The 12,936-nt window shown below is 43.9% G+C and overlaps 1 protein-coding gene across 3 annotated transcripts in view; it reads right to left on the reverse strand.

The window, feature by feature from the left end:
• The window catches only part of NT5C2 (5'-nucleotidase, cytosolic II), a 59,771-nt gene that overhangs the window by 40,226 nt on the left and 6,609 nt on the right, over positions 1 to 12,936 (reverse strand). Inside the window, exons 1-2 of one of the 3 annotated variants that reach the window (XM_084209845.1) lie at positions 12,402 to 12,531; positions 1,385 to 1,505 (exon numbers count right to left, since the gene is read on the reverse strand). In XM_084209845.1, coding sequence (XP_084065971.1) covers positions 1,385 to 1,485 — 101 coding nt within the window. In that variant the 5' untranslated portion in view covers positions 1,486 to 1,505; positions 12,402 to 12,531. Of the gene's footprint in view, positions 1 to 1,384; positions 1,506 to 12,401; positions 12,532 to 12,936 lie in introns of those variants that run through there. The other 2 variants (XM_084209844.1, XM_084209846.1) reach the window with 2 other exon arrangements.

Raw genomic sequence — 12,936 nt, forward strand, 5'->3', positions numbered from 1 at the left:
CACTTAAACATAACAAATGTTAAGGAAATACTTTGGGAAAAAATATAGGCATGACTCTGACTTGACTTCCATCAATCTGAATCAGGAGTAACACAGCTGAAGTCTTAAATGAATTTATGACACAAAGGTAAACCTGTCAATGACTGCAACAAGGTGAAGATTTTTTTGACAGAGAATGGTATAAAATCCCTCTCTTCTTACATGCTATATATAGTTACATTCATTAAATGTAACTGTATCTGTCCATATCTGACAAACCAGCTGACAGAGAGATTCAAATAATGCCACCACTTAAGACATGTTGCTCAAACATATTCATTGGAAATTGGAAAGCTTCAGAAAGGCATCACAGGATCCATCACTTAGCCCTGGACACTGCAAATTGCACAACCTGGCCAATCATATGATGCACTAAGGCGTTTTTCTCAAATTAGATTCCATTTGGAGAATCAAAAGATATATAACACTTCCAAAACACATCCCCAGAAATACCACCAATGTGAATCACAAATGCAACGTGGCATTTAAGCATGAGGTTAAATGTTTCTGTTTCTACATCAGACATACATTTCCCCTTCTGCTGAATATCCTCTCATCATCACACTGTATGACTTCTCAAAATAACGAAGCTAAACTTTGAAGATTCACCTCCCACAAACAGAATACTGACAATTACTAGATACCGTTGTTTTTAACCCTGTAGCAGTCCAAACATCTGATAAGGATACAGACTTCATCCCACTTTTATGCTTTGTGCTTGGAACCTTGAGAGCTGCGGCCTAAATTCTTGGATCAGCCAAACCCCCAATGTGATTTTGTAAAAACATCCTGGTGCCTGCACTTTGATTCCCAAACTATAAACTAAGAGTGACAACATTCCTTTTATTTTGAACTCTGATGGTTTGAGGTACACCTAGCAGTGAAAAGGCTGGGCCCTTGCCTAGTGCTCCTGCACGCTCCTGTGGTCCCACAGTTAATCACACTAGGTGTAATTCTCAAATGATTTCTGACCCCATTGATTTCCTCCTTATTCATATTTGTGCATTCCAGTGTCTAAGGTTCTGCTCTCCCTGTGTGCACTGCAATAATTATTATAAAACCTCTGACACTGATTATTTATTGACTTGAAAGCTTCTATCCAGAATCTGACCTTGATGAATCTTTAGACTGCAATAAGAAGCATATCGTCTCTCACTCCAGAACGTGCGTCTCGACTTAGCGGTTTGCAAACTCCTGCAGGCCAATACTGCGCCATCTTCTAAGCTCTCCTCTACCAACTTGTACAAGGAAGGTAAGAACAACCTTCCTCTTTTATTAACAAGCAAAAAAAACCTGACGAAATGTGGGGTTTATGTTTAGTTGTGGAGCTCCACGGATGACTTACCGGTGATAGGCTTCCCGGCGGTACTTTTTCAGAGCGTGTCCATCCATGTTTGCAGGGAGATCTGCTGCATTCTGCAGTCGGTCGCTCCATGAGGTTGTCATCTTCAAATGCTTACTTATTTCTGAAAGAGACAGAAAAGAAAAGCTTGCTTAAGCTCAAGGTTTGTTTTGCCAGGCGCTTCACAAGACTTCCTGAGTGGCACGACCTGAGTATGCGGGTCAGGTAAGATGCTGCTCTTTGAGATGTGCAAACAGAAAGCTGGGAAGGCTGTTTCATATGGCTGCAAAGATGTTCCTATCTGTTGTGGTGAAAATGTCTTTACAAACAGAGACCTTGTTTTCAATGGTGAAAAGGGGTATTTTTTGATGCTAGAGTTACCAATATGCATTAGCTGTAGGTGATAGAAAGCCCTTAAGAGATGAGATAAATTCAGCAGTGTAAACCGTACAAGCCCCACTGGGACTGACCTTGCCACTTTTACCACAGAGTGAAAACAAAGAGCCTTGTCCCTGGCTATTTGATCTCCAAGCAAAGACAAAGCTTCAAACTGATGCTAAATTAGCAGAAACAATTGGAAGGAAAGTAGAAAGATGATCCTTTGTCCTCTGCAGGTCAGACACATTCAGGCAGAGCAAGAACACACTGCAAACCTGTAACATGAGCGATGCAAATATTCACCAGCAGATCTTCACAAACACGAGCACCCCTTCTCAAGTGCTGGCTGTCACCACCAAACCACAGACAGTCCTTCTCATCAGGAGGGCCCTGCCACGAGGAAATAGGGGCACCTTTCCCAGTTTTGTTATAAGTACACTGGGGCAATCCTGCTCGCCTACTCCTCCAGCCAGACACGTGCTGCTGCATTCCTTGGCACCAGGTGGGGTTGTGAAGCAGCCCCATGATGGGTCAGTTCATCTCACCAGTCCAAGTCCTCACCTATCAAAACCAACTGACCAAAAGTGAGGAAAGGCTGAGTAGTCCCAACTGGTCAGTTGAACCCAGGCTGAGCCCAGCTCAACCTGCCACAACACTGTCATTAGAGCTGGTGGGGAGAACAGGGTGGGAGACACAACCCACAGTGATACCAAATCAGATATTACATGAAACCACATTCTGGGGTAACCCACACAACTGCTGGACTGCAGGTCTTGGCTTGTTTGCTCTTCTTAAAAGAAACAAAAACACCCACAAACTACATGGGTAATGATATAGCAACTACATCTGGACACCTCTAAAATACGACTGCATTCATTTTACAGGAGGGAATTTAATGATTCCAGTGAAGCAGAGAGCAGAGCAAGTGCAGAAACCAGTGTGAGAACTCACAGCGCTCTCAGTGTCACATGCATGCTCCTCAAGGAAATGTGTACAATTTCCTAATTTTAAATTCTATTAAAGACCCAGTTCCAATTGTCACAGCACTTCTTAGTATATTTACCTACTATCTGCTGGTCATAAACATCAAACATCAAAGAGAGCAGACAGCTTGTTTGTAAAAAATACATTCCTCCTCCTCCAGCATTTTCCCAGTTACTATAACCAAGGTTTACAAATGCATCTTCTGCCACATCCTAAAGGTCACCAAATTCAGGCCCTGGCAGGCAGCCCAAGAGACTGCATGCCATTGCTGAGAGCTCTCCCCCTGAATTCCCTGCCACACACCCAGGAGAGGAGGTCACCACAGCAAGAGGGTCACGGGCCATTCCAGCCAGCCACAACTTCCACAACAGGGCATGCAGGGAGAATCAGCTTCCAAAATAGCCCCAGCCACAGCCACCAAGGGCTTTACAAGTAATTACCACTATCTATTTGAGCCGTGCCCACAGGCAGACAGAAGGCAGCGCAGCACACAGAAGTGAATGCCCCTCAAGCACTGACCTGTTCCCATTTCGCTGGGAAGGCAGGGCACTGCCTGCAGCAAGGCTCCTCAGGGACAGCAGGGCTGCTCAGGAGAGGAGCAGCGCTCCTGCAAGGGTCACAGACCCAGCCAAGGCATGCAGCAGAGGGAGTGATCTGCCAACACCCCCAGTCTGCAAACTACAGCAAGGGCTTGTGCTCTCTGAGGGTGGAAAAGCAGCTACTCCATGGACATTCCAGGATGGTCCAGATCATCACCACCTTGGTCTATTTTAAAGCTACTACCCTAGAGCTCTAGATTGGTCCAAGAGATGCACTCTTTGAAGGCCTCTAAAAGGCACATTAAAGAGCTCTGAAAAAGCTCTTGCATGGCTAGCCATAGGATTGTTGGGACAGTTCTGGGTCTAGGTCTTCCAAACAAGTCCAAATCCAAGCTTCCTGCTGTTTAGAAAGGGAACACCACTCTGCTTACCCAGCCAGACACATAGCAAGATTCAAAGATTTACACCCACAGACTACACCAGAGACATCATGTTCTGCCAGCCTCTTCCCATTTCTTCTGCTTCCATCACCACAACACTACATCAGATGCTGACACAGGTACTAGGCTAGGACTGCTTCCAGAGGCCATCCATGCCAGACAGCTGACAGGATACACTGACAGTATCCTACAAAATACCCTAAAATCCAGATGGCAGAAGAATTTTAGCAGGCTACCTTTATAATATCCATTCTAATACAAGGAATCAGTGATGCAGTTTGAGCTCCTATGTGATGAAACCCTCCTCTACAATATGAGAAACCAGACAGTATCATTTTATGTGTTGGGATTGAAAAAGCTGAGACTTGAGGAAACCAAAAAAATCTGGGTTTCCATAATTAAGCAGAGAAGGCCTGAATTATTTTAAGAATCCAGCAGTATTTTGCTGTAGATGCAATCAACAGAGTTTGCAGGCAGACAAGGTTTGTAGACAGAAACAGTATCTTTCATTAGACTAACTGGTATGGCTGGAAAAAATTGACAGGCTCTTGGGTACACAAGCTTTCAAGTTTTCAAATTCTAAAGGTTCTTCTAGCAAAAAATATTACCTCTACCCTCAGGCGGTGCCTTGATTTATTAAAATATTTTTCTAATGTTCACACAGCAATAAGTACCAAAAAAATAAGCTGAAGGTTTCTATTACACGTACTCAAAGGCAGGCTTACAGCTTAGCAGGCTCCACTGACACTGTGACAACAGCTTGCTGCCCTGAAACAAAACAGTGACAAGTGACAAAATATATTGTGAGGGACCTTCGCCATCCGAAAGTCTGACTCATGCAAAAAGCCTCACAGACTTCACTGAAATTGTTCTGTGCTGCAAAGGCATAAAAATCAGCCTGATTGCGTGGGTAAGAAACCTGGGACCTGGTCCCTGAATACAAACTCCCTCTTCCAAACAGAGAGAGAAAAATAAGAAGGACAGAATCCCTCCGTACACTTGCAAGCCACTGGAATAAACATCTAAGAGAGCAGACAGCCAGGCAGGATTCTCAACTCCAAGCAACTGAAATATGATGCATCTTTCTTTAGTTACAAATCTATTTTTGAAATCAATAATCTGTAAATAGCTTCACATAAAAATAGAAATCTTTACATAGATAAAGCCTGTCAGAACACATCCCCATAATTTATTGCAAACATGCTCCTTGCTTGTGCTGTCTTAATTAAGCATCTGATAGCATTTATGGTACAGGATTCCTTTTGAAAAGGTATTTAAATCTCAGCTGCAAAGCTTTGATACAGACCTGTTGCCCAGCACATATGCTTTGGTGTCCAAAAGAACTGAGATTTTTAGCATATATTTTGAATTAAGTCCATTTGTCAGATTTTAGATTATTTAAAGTATTACCCATAGTGTATTCCTTCAAGTAAACGACATATAAATTAAATAAAACGTTCCAAAGCATTTCCCTTCAAGTTTTACTATTACTTTTAAAATCTTTTTCAGGCAGCAAATAGTTAGGAATTTCTGCACCTGATAATATCCAACACGCTCATGCTAAGTGCACTGACTGCCTCTCTTCTATTTTCTGAGTTCATCTTGACGCTTGGATGACGCAGTGCCAAATCAGAGGCATACACACTAAAACACAGAGATGAACAAAACCCCGGTGACAATCCCACTGTTTCCAGGATATTCTCCGAGAGCTCATACAGCCCAAAACAAAAGCACCGCTAGCAGCAGCCAAGGTTGTAGCGTACTCACACTGACTCACCGTGCACTACATCTGCCTCTGCTCCACGTTCTGCCTCAAGAGCCATGAATAAATACCTTGGCAGCACAGCCCACGCACGGACGTGCACCGGGGAGAGCGAGCAGAGAGAAAATCACCACGCCCAGGGTGCTCTGCTCAGGAGCCCTGTGTCTAGCCGGAGCTGTGGGAGGACAGACGAGTCTTGTGACGCCCTTGCCAAGCCTGGAGCAGCTCCTGGCTCCCTGCTGCAGAGCTGCTCCGTCTCAAAGTGCCTTCTGGGGTCTCAGCAAGGGAGGAGCAAGCCATCCTGAAATCCTGAGGACTGCAAAAAGCAAAGGGAGCAGGAATAGGGCTGGTTTGTTCGTGACTCATGTCAAATTCCTGGTCTGGGTCATGGCAAAGCCTCACGAATAGGGCAGGGGAGGGGAAAAGTGATATTTTCTGCAGTTTAGGGGACTGTCCATGTAAGGGTGGTTAGGAAAAGCAAGTGATTCACTTTCTAGGAGCAGCCCACTCCCTCCACTGAGGGCAGAAGTAGCTTGCACCTTGATCAGGCCAGGCACTTGGGACAGCGAGCACTGCAGGAGGTGAAATCCACTCAGGTTAGCATCACACCTCCTGATCCTCTGGGATGGACAGTGAAAGGTGGCCAGGACTGTGTCATCCCCCTCAATGGCACCTCCCAGTGCCACTGTGCAAGCAGGGGCTGGGCAGGCTCCTGGCCTCTCCAGAAGAGCCATTCTCACACCTGCAATCCCAAAGCACTCCACCAGCTCCCACTCACATAATACATTTAGTCAGCTAGGGATAGCAAAGTCCAGTGAAGGTAATAACACAGAGCAAGTGGGAAGCAAATGCTGAAGCAGTAATTCCTCAGTCCCTGTGCAAAAAGTCAGTCTGAGTTCCTAGTGCTGTCAGGATGAATCACAGATACACTGCATGTTCCTAGCACAGTATACTTTTACACAAATTCAAATTTCAATACTTAGCATCACTGGCTGACACAGAGAGGTCAGCCTGTACTTCTGCATGACAGAAGCCACAGAGCAGCAGGCTTCTGATGGGCTCCAAGACACAAGGGTTACATGGATGCCAAATGATGCTCTGATTTTATTCTGAATTGCAGCCCTACACGCTAGCTGTTAGTTTACATAGCTCCTTCCCTCTCCCCCACAGCCCTGGGATGACAATTCAAACCACTCTTGTCTTTTACCGCCAACACTTCTGCCTGATGGCCAAAGGCAAACTGTTTCCAAAAGGTGTTTTTAATTAGCAATGCTTTTGGAAAACTACTGTGTCCATGAGTTGAGAGATAAGCAGCGATGCTTGTAAATTATCTAAATCAGAAAACTGACCTTTCCCCCCCTCCTTGTGCCTAAAGTTAAATTCTTCACTTGAAGATCTTCCACTTCTGTGTGGTTGCCTATCTGACAGCAAGGCTTCACATTCATTATGGCAGGATGGGCAAAACACATCCTTCATGTTAGAAAATTAAATTACTTCTAAGAGACACTTCAAAGTGTACTCTCACCTCATGGTAATTGAGGTTGGCTTTAAGCAGGATAATTCTGTATACTGATTACAGAGTATTAAAGAGGTAGAGAGCTGCTGTTAAGAACCTGTTGAGGTTAACCACAGATGTGTAGTGAGCTTACAGGTGGCACTGGTGGTATCCAAAGATCCACTGGATTACATTAGATTGATAACACTCTCCTTGCTGCATGGATCATACTAAACCTCCTAGCTCCAAGCCTACAATCTCTGACACTGGCTCTGACTCTTCCTACAGGAAGGGGTAGCAGTTATTCTTGGACACCACCACAGTGCTTACATCATGAAGCTGCTTTTTCAAGAGCGTGCTTTTGGTGAAATTGGTAAAGCATTCCCAGTTGTATGTTCATTTGACTGTGGTCTTACTGGTAGACAATGGTAACTCATGGACTACTCCTGAATGGGTAAGATATAAGAAAGGAGAATTCTACTCATCCCATTTATTATGGGATTTGATCTAATTTCAGGCTGAATTTTATCTGCTTTAAAGCCAGATGCTAAAGTAACATCTGTGTATCAAACACATTGTAAAATATATTTAACAAAACCCTGCCTATTTTACATGGATTTTTAAATCAGAATATTTCTACTGACAACAATACCCACAGAGAGGCTGTGCATTTCTTAGAGCTCCAGCAACACTCCAGGACCCCGATGCAGGACCCAGAAATACATCAATTTGGAGTTTCTTCTCGTGTCCATCCATTTCCATCCAAGGAGTTCCATTCTTTCAGGAATTCCAAGCAGCACTAGTTCATTAAAATATTTTAAGTATTATTTAATTATCATCATTGTTATGGATGGTTAGAATAGAATTTGGAAAACGATGAAATCTGCAGTGCAACTCTGAGGAGCAAACCTCAAATCTGACCCTTTCTGGGCACCATGAGACCATCCATTCTCCTCATCTATCTGCAAATTAGTTTAACGCCTTGAAACAGGAACTCCATTCTCCAGTGAGCCCAGAAGTGTATTTTCTACATTCCATATAGCTCGTGATTCTCACTATCTCTTCCAGAACCACCCTTTTGGATATTTCCAATTTACTGCTTTTTACACAAAGAGTTTGTTAGGGGTAATGCTATTTTTCCACTTCTCTAACTCTAGTGTGCCACGTTCTCCCAGCACTAGAAAAAAAAGAAGGCTCATACTTAAGGAATGCAAGACTTGGTCCAGAAGCACAAGAGCTACGCTACAGAGAAGAATTAGCAAACATGAGCTCTCAAAGAAATGCTGCAGCTGCAGGTCAAATATGATCCTTGGGTGTACAAGACTACCAAGCAGGACTCCATGTCTCTCTCTGTCACTGACACAAACTCTGCTGGAAAACTGTCTTCAGCCGGCTGTCCCCATTAAAAAAGGAATACACTGAAAGAGGAATAAAGCTGTGAGAGTAAGGCTGGAGTGGAAGGCTGCCAGTATACAAAGAGCAGCTCTGCAGGTGATTTGAAAATGGTCTAGAAGCATTTGCACACAGGCAAGCAGCCTGAATGTGGAGGGTTCTCAGTCTAGCAATAACAGAACAAGACCCCGTGACTGGAAGTTAAATAAATCAACCAACACAAAAATATTAACAGAGAGGAGAGCTAGCTATGAAACAACAAATTTCTGAAATCATCATCAGAGAGTCATCAGAGAGAGGGCTCTTAATGAAGTGTGTGGGTGTTTCAATCAGCCTTTTTTTTTTTTACAGAGTCAAGAATTAATGCAGAAAAGTCAAATTGTCTGAGCTATACAGCAGGTCAGTCAAACTGAGTATCATGCCTCAGAAGATTCTTCCTCACCTTATACCCCAATGCCTCAGTGGATATGAGGCTGAGGCACAACCAGTATTCAAAAGAAGCCTCCAGAGAGTGGTTTTACACAGACAGAAGGTGAATGGATAAACAAAGGCTCTTCTGAGCCAACACCAATGTAAACCAGGCATCCTGATGGCCCTGGGAAACTCTCCTCCTTGGGAAAAGGCCCTCAGCAGCCTGCAGCAACCTCTGCACAGAGGTTCCCAAACTGCTGTCCAACTGAGCACCTGCCAAAGGCAAGCATGGACCTGGCTACAAAGATGTTCTCACTGCCTTTTGTTTCCAGCTGTTAAATTCCAGCAAGAAACAAGTAACATAATTCAAATACTTCACTCACATTGTTTTTCCTATAAGCAATTGCTCTAGTTGCCCAGAGTCTTGGAAGATTAAAAATAAGAGATTAATTTGATCCCTTTGCTGTAATACAGCTCACCCTACAGAAACTATTCACAGTATTATTTCTTTTAAAATATTTATCAGAGTTCCCAAATATTTGATTTAGCTGAAAAATTGGGCAGTAAACTTTGATGCCAATGCCCACCACAACAGGAATTCAATATCTGAATAAATACTTTATTTGCTACACAGATGAAGCCTGACAGCATGCCAGCCAAGCTGTAGGTTAACATAAAGATCACAAAAGGCAGAAATGTCAGTGTGGAAGTATACACAGTGAGTTCTGCAAATCAGAAAGGGAAGTCAAGATTTTTTTTTTTTATTCCAACTCTTTTTTTTTTTACATCAGAACAATGTGCTGGCAAGAACAGACAAATGCAATACCTGGTACTCAGCAGACAGAGCACTGCTCCCCGTTCTCAAAGCAAACCGCCAGTTTCCCTTTCCTTGTCACCCCTAAGTAGCACCACTGATGTTCAGCCTGATCAAGGGTCTATTCCTAAGTCAGGACAGCTGAACACCGTGTGAGTCACAGCTCCCAAAGGGAAGAACAAGATGAGACATGCCCTCCCCAGAGAGAGAGCTGGGAAGCCACCCTGCCACATACCAATTTCAAACCTAGGAGCAACTGCCACTCTAACCTGCTATTAAGGATTATACAACAGTAGCTCTTCTGGCAGCAGATCAGAGTGCCCCAAAACAATGATGCTTTTCATTAGATTCCACTGCGTTTTGGGAAGCAAATGCAGATGTTACAGGCCTTTCCAGAAGGGTGGCAGCAACTGACAAAGTATTTGAGATGTACAACTGGGCTCAGTTGTACATCTCAACCATTCTGAGAGCATGCAACCAGGACAGCTTGGATAATGCAAACAGCCAGAAGTTCACTTAGGACATTTTTATCGTCTTTCCTTACTGACTGAGCTTACTGGCAAAAAAACCCTTGTCTCTGAATATCACATCCCTGCTTCATTAATATTTTAAGGGAAAAGCAAAGATACTGAAACTTCATTCTAGCTTTTTTCTAGTCTTGAAAAAGAAGAAGGATGATTTTTTCAGAGACACTTGAACCCTCTTCCATGCAGGACAGGTCCTCTCTACACATTTATGGGCTCCACAAACGGATGTGACAGCAGAATCAGCATCTGAACCATCTCTGCAGGCTGGAAATACGAATTCACATCTCCCTCCAGCCTCAGCAGAAAGGCTTCCCTGCTCAGCCCTGGTGAGGAGAGGCAACTGGCTGCTCAGCCTGAGTCCCAGGGCTCTAGACACAGCACTCGCCAAGGGACACGCTGCTGAGTAAAGTACTGGGGAACACTGGCTCCTCCTTCATTAAAAAAGGGATTGAAAATAAACACTGAGATCAACAGCTGAAAACGATCCAATAATTCTGAGAACTGCTCTGTTAAAACCAGTGAGAACTTTCTTTCCTTGCTAAGAGTCTTCTTTTCCAGAGCCATTCCCTTCTCCTCCCAGCATCTTTAAGGAAAAAGCTGACCAAAAGCTTATATACTAACTTGGTCTCTCTTCTTTTTGAGAACTTACCCAACAATAAGAGACAGATCTTTGACAAATAAACCCATCTTTCAAAAAACCAGATGACTATGGAACTACGCCAGACATAGAATAATGCCCAGCAATGCCATGGACCTCATACACAAAACTCAGCCAATTTTCAACTTGCTATTTGTTCACAAAACCCAAACCAAAATAATGAAAGTCCTGAGCTGTAAAGGGCACTGTGAAAATAAATACAGAGACAATTTAGCAAGGAGGATGCTGATTCTCTGCTATCCTAACACACAGGGCTCCAGACACATACTAGTCTAATACAGACTTCACGGGCTTTCTGCATTCATCATCCATATAATGGTTGCCCACCTCCCTTCCAAGAAGCCTTCCCTGAGGCTGACCCAGCCCTTCAGGTGAGCACAGCCTGTGTGCAGGCTCAGCTCATTGAAACCAACCCTGGGCTGGCTCTCATACTCTCCTGAAGTGCTCACAAAGGCCAGAAGTACAACTTCCTCCTGCTCTGTGTTCCTCCTAGTTCAGTACCTACAGGTACCCCTGCCCTGCCATCTGCACCATAAAAAAGTCCTCTTCCTCTCCAAATCAGAGGCTGGCTGGTACCCAGCACTCACCACGGAGATCACAAAGGCAAGTACCCACAGCCTACCCTGCACTCTGCTCTCAGCAGGCAGCAGCTCCCTGCTGATGTGAAACTAACCACACAGACCTCCCGACCGAGCAAGCACAAAGGTGGAACACTGGGGAAGCTGAGCACTGTACAGTGCTTTGAAGGGCTCTTGCTGTGTGAAGCTCCCCCCACCCCATAAGGAGAACAATTCATTACTTTTCTGACCCGTTTTTTTAATCAGAGGCAAATATAGTAATTATAGTCTGCCTGATTACAAATGAAATTACAAATCTGTCCTAAGGGCACAGTACTGTCCCCATCTAGATGCTATCAGCCCTCAAATCTCATTTAATCTTGACAGATGTGTAGTACTGAGGCACCACTACAGGAAACTCTACAAGTAAATTAATTTTACAAATACTTTCTTTGCAGTAAACACAAGCTCTTCCAAAAGACTGCTAATTTGTACAGCTTTTGTTAGGCATCCTATGTGACTAAATTCATCAGTAAAATAACTGGACATCTATGATGACTTTGAGCTCCTGCTAGGTTTCTGGCTTCTCTTTGATAACCTAACTGACTCAGCTTTATCAAGTGATTCCAAAGACCTACATTAAACCGTTTTCCAACTGAATCAACCTCTTTTCTTTGGAAACTTCTTACTATCTGTCCAAGCAAAACACAAGTTAATTTGGGGAAACAGTCACCTTTCCATGGGCCCTTCAGTTCCCTAGGTTTTAATACTAAATCAATCCTGCTTCCACAAGAGCCTGTTCCCTGGCAGGAACAGAGGAGGACAGAGTGTTGTCTCTGCATTTGTCCCAGCATAAGCAGTTCTCAGAAGGGACAAAATGAAGTGACAGATCTACTACATCAGCTGCAAACTGGAAGAAACCTGCCAGCCTGAAAGGTGAGAGAACGTTGACAAACAACTAACAAGGCATCATCAGCACATCCCTGTTATACCAAACCTGACCTGAGAGCTGCCAACACTGAACCTTTCCTCTGGACTTCTCTCTTCAGGGAATCTCAAGTACCTTGTTGATGTAGACTTGCAGATGCATTCAAGAGCTCAGTCTTGTCCTGCTGCAGATGAGCAAACAGCTGGGATTCCCTGGGGTTTGAGACACCTTTACAAACATCTGTCCCTAGCAGAGCAATATGAAAGCCCTGCTTCACCCAGGACTTCTTTTTCAGTGCGTTACCTGACCTAGTGTAGCCACTAGAAAAAAGAGCTGACCATACGCCCAGCCAGCACAAAGGCTCCTGGGCAGCCACAGAAATGCCTCCTCCTGATTGCTTTCAAATCAGCAAATGAAAAACTCCCAGCCTTGCTTTGAGCGTCACAACATGGGAACACAGTTCTCTCCATGTTCTAACCTTTCCAATATTTGTTCCTGACCCTACCAGTACACATTGATTTATGAGGCCTCACAGTGAGTTTTATTATTGTCTTTGTTAATATCTACTCTCTACATGTCTGTGAAGAAAAATGAGTGGTAGATGAGTAAAACACTGTTAGTTTTTCATCATCTGTTCCCTGTGATTGCTCAAGTTTAGCAAGCAGAGTAT

The sequence above is a fragment of the Fringilla coelebs genome, assembly GCF_963513975.1.
Source record: "Fringilla coelebs genome assembly, chromosome: 8".
In the NCBI taxonomy this organism is placed as follows: Eukaryota; Metazoa; Chordata; class Aves; order Passeriformes; family Fringillidae; genus Fringilla; species Fringilla coelebs.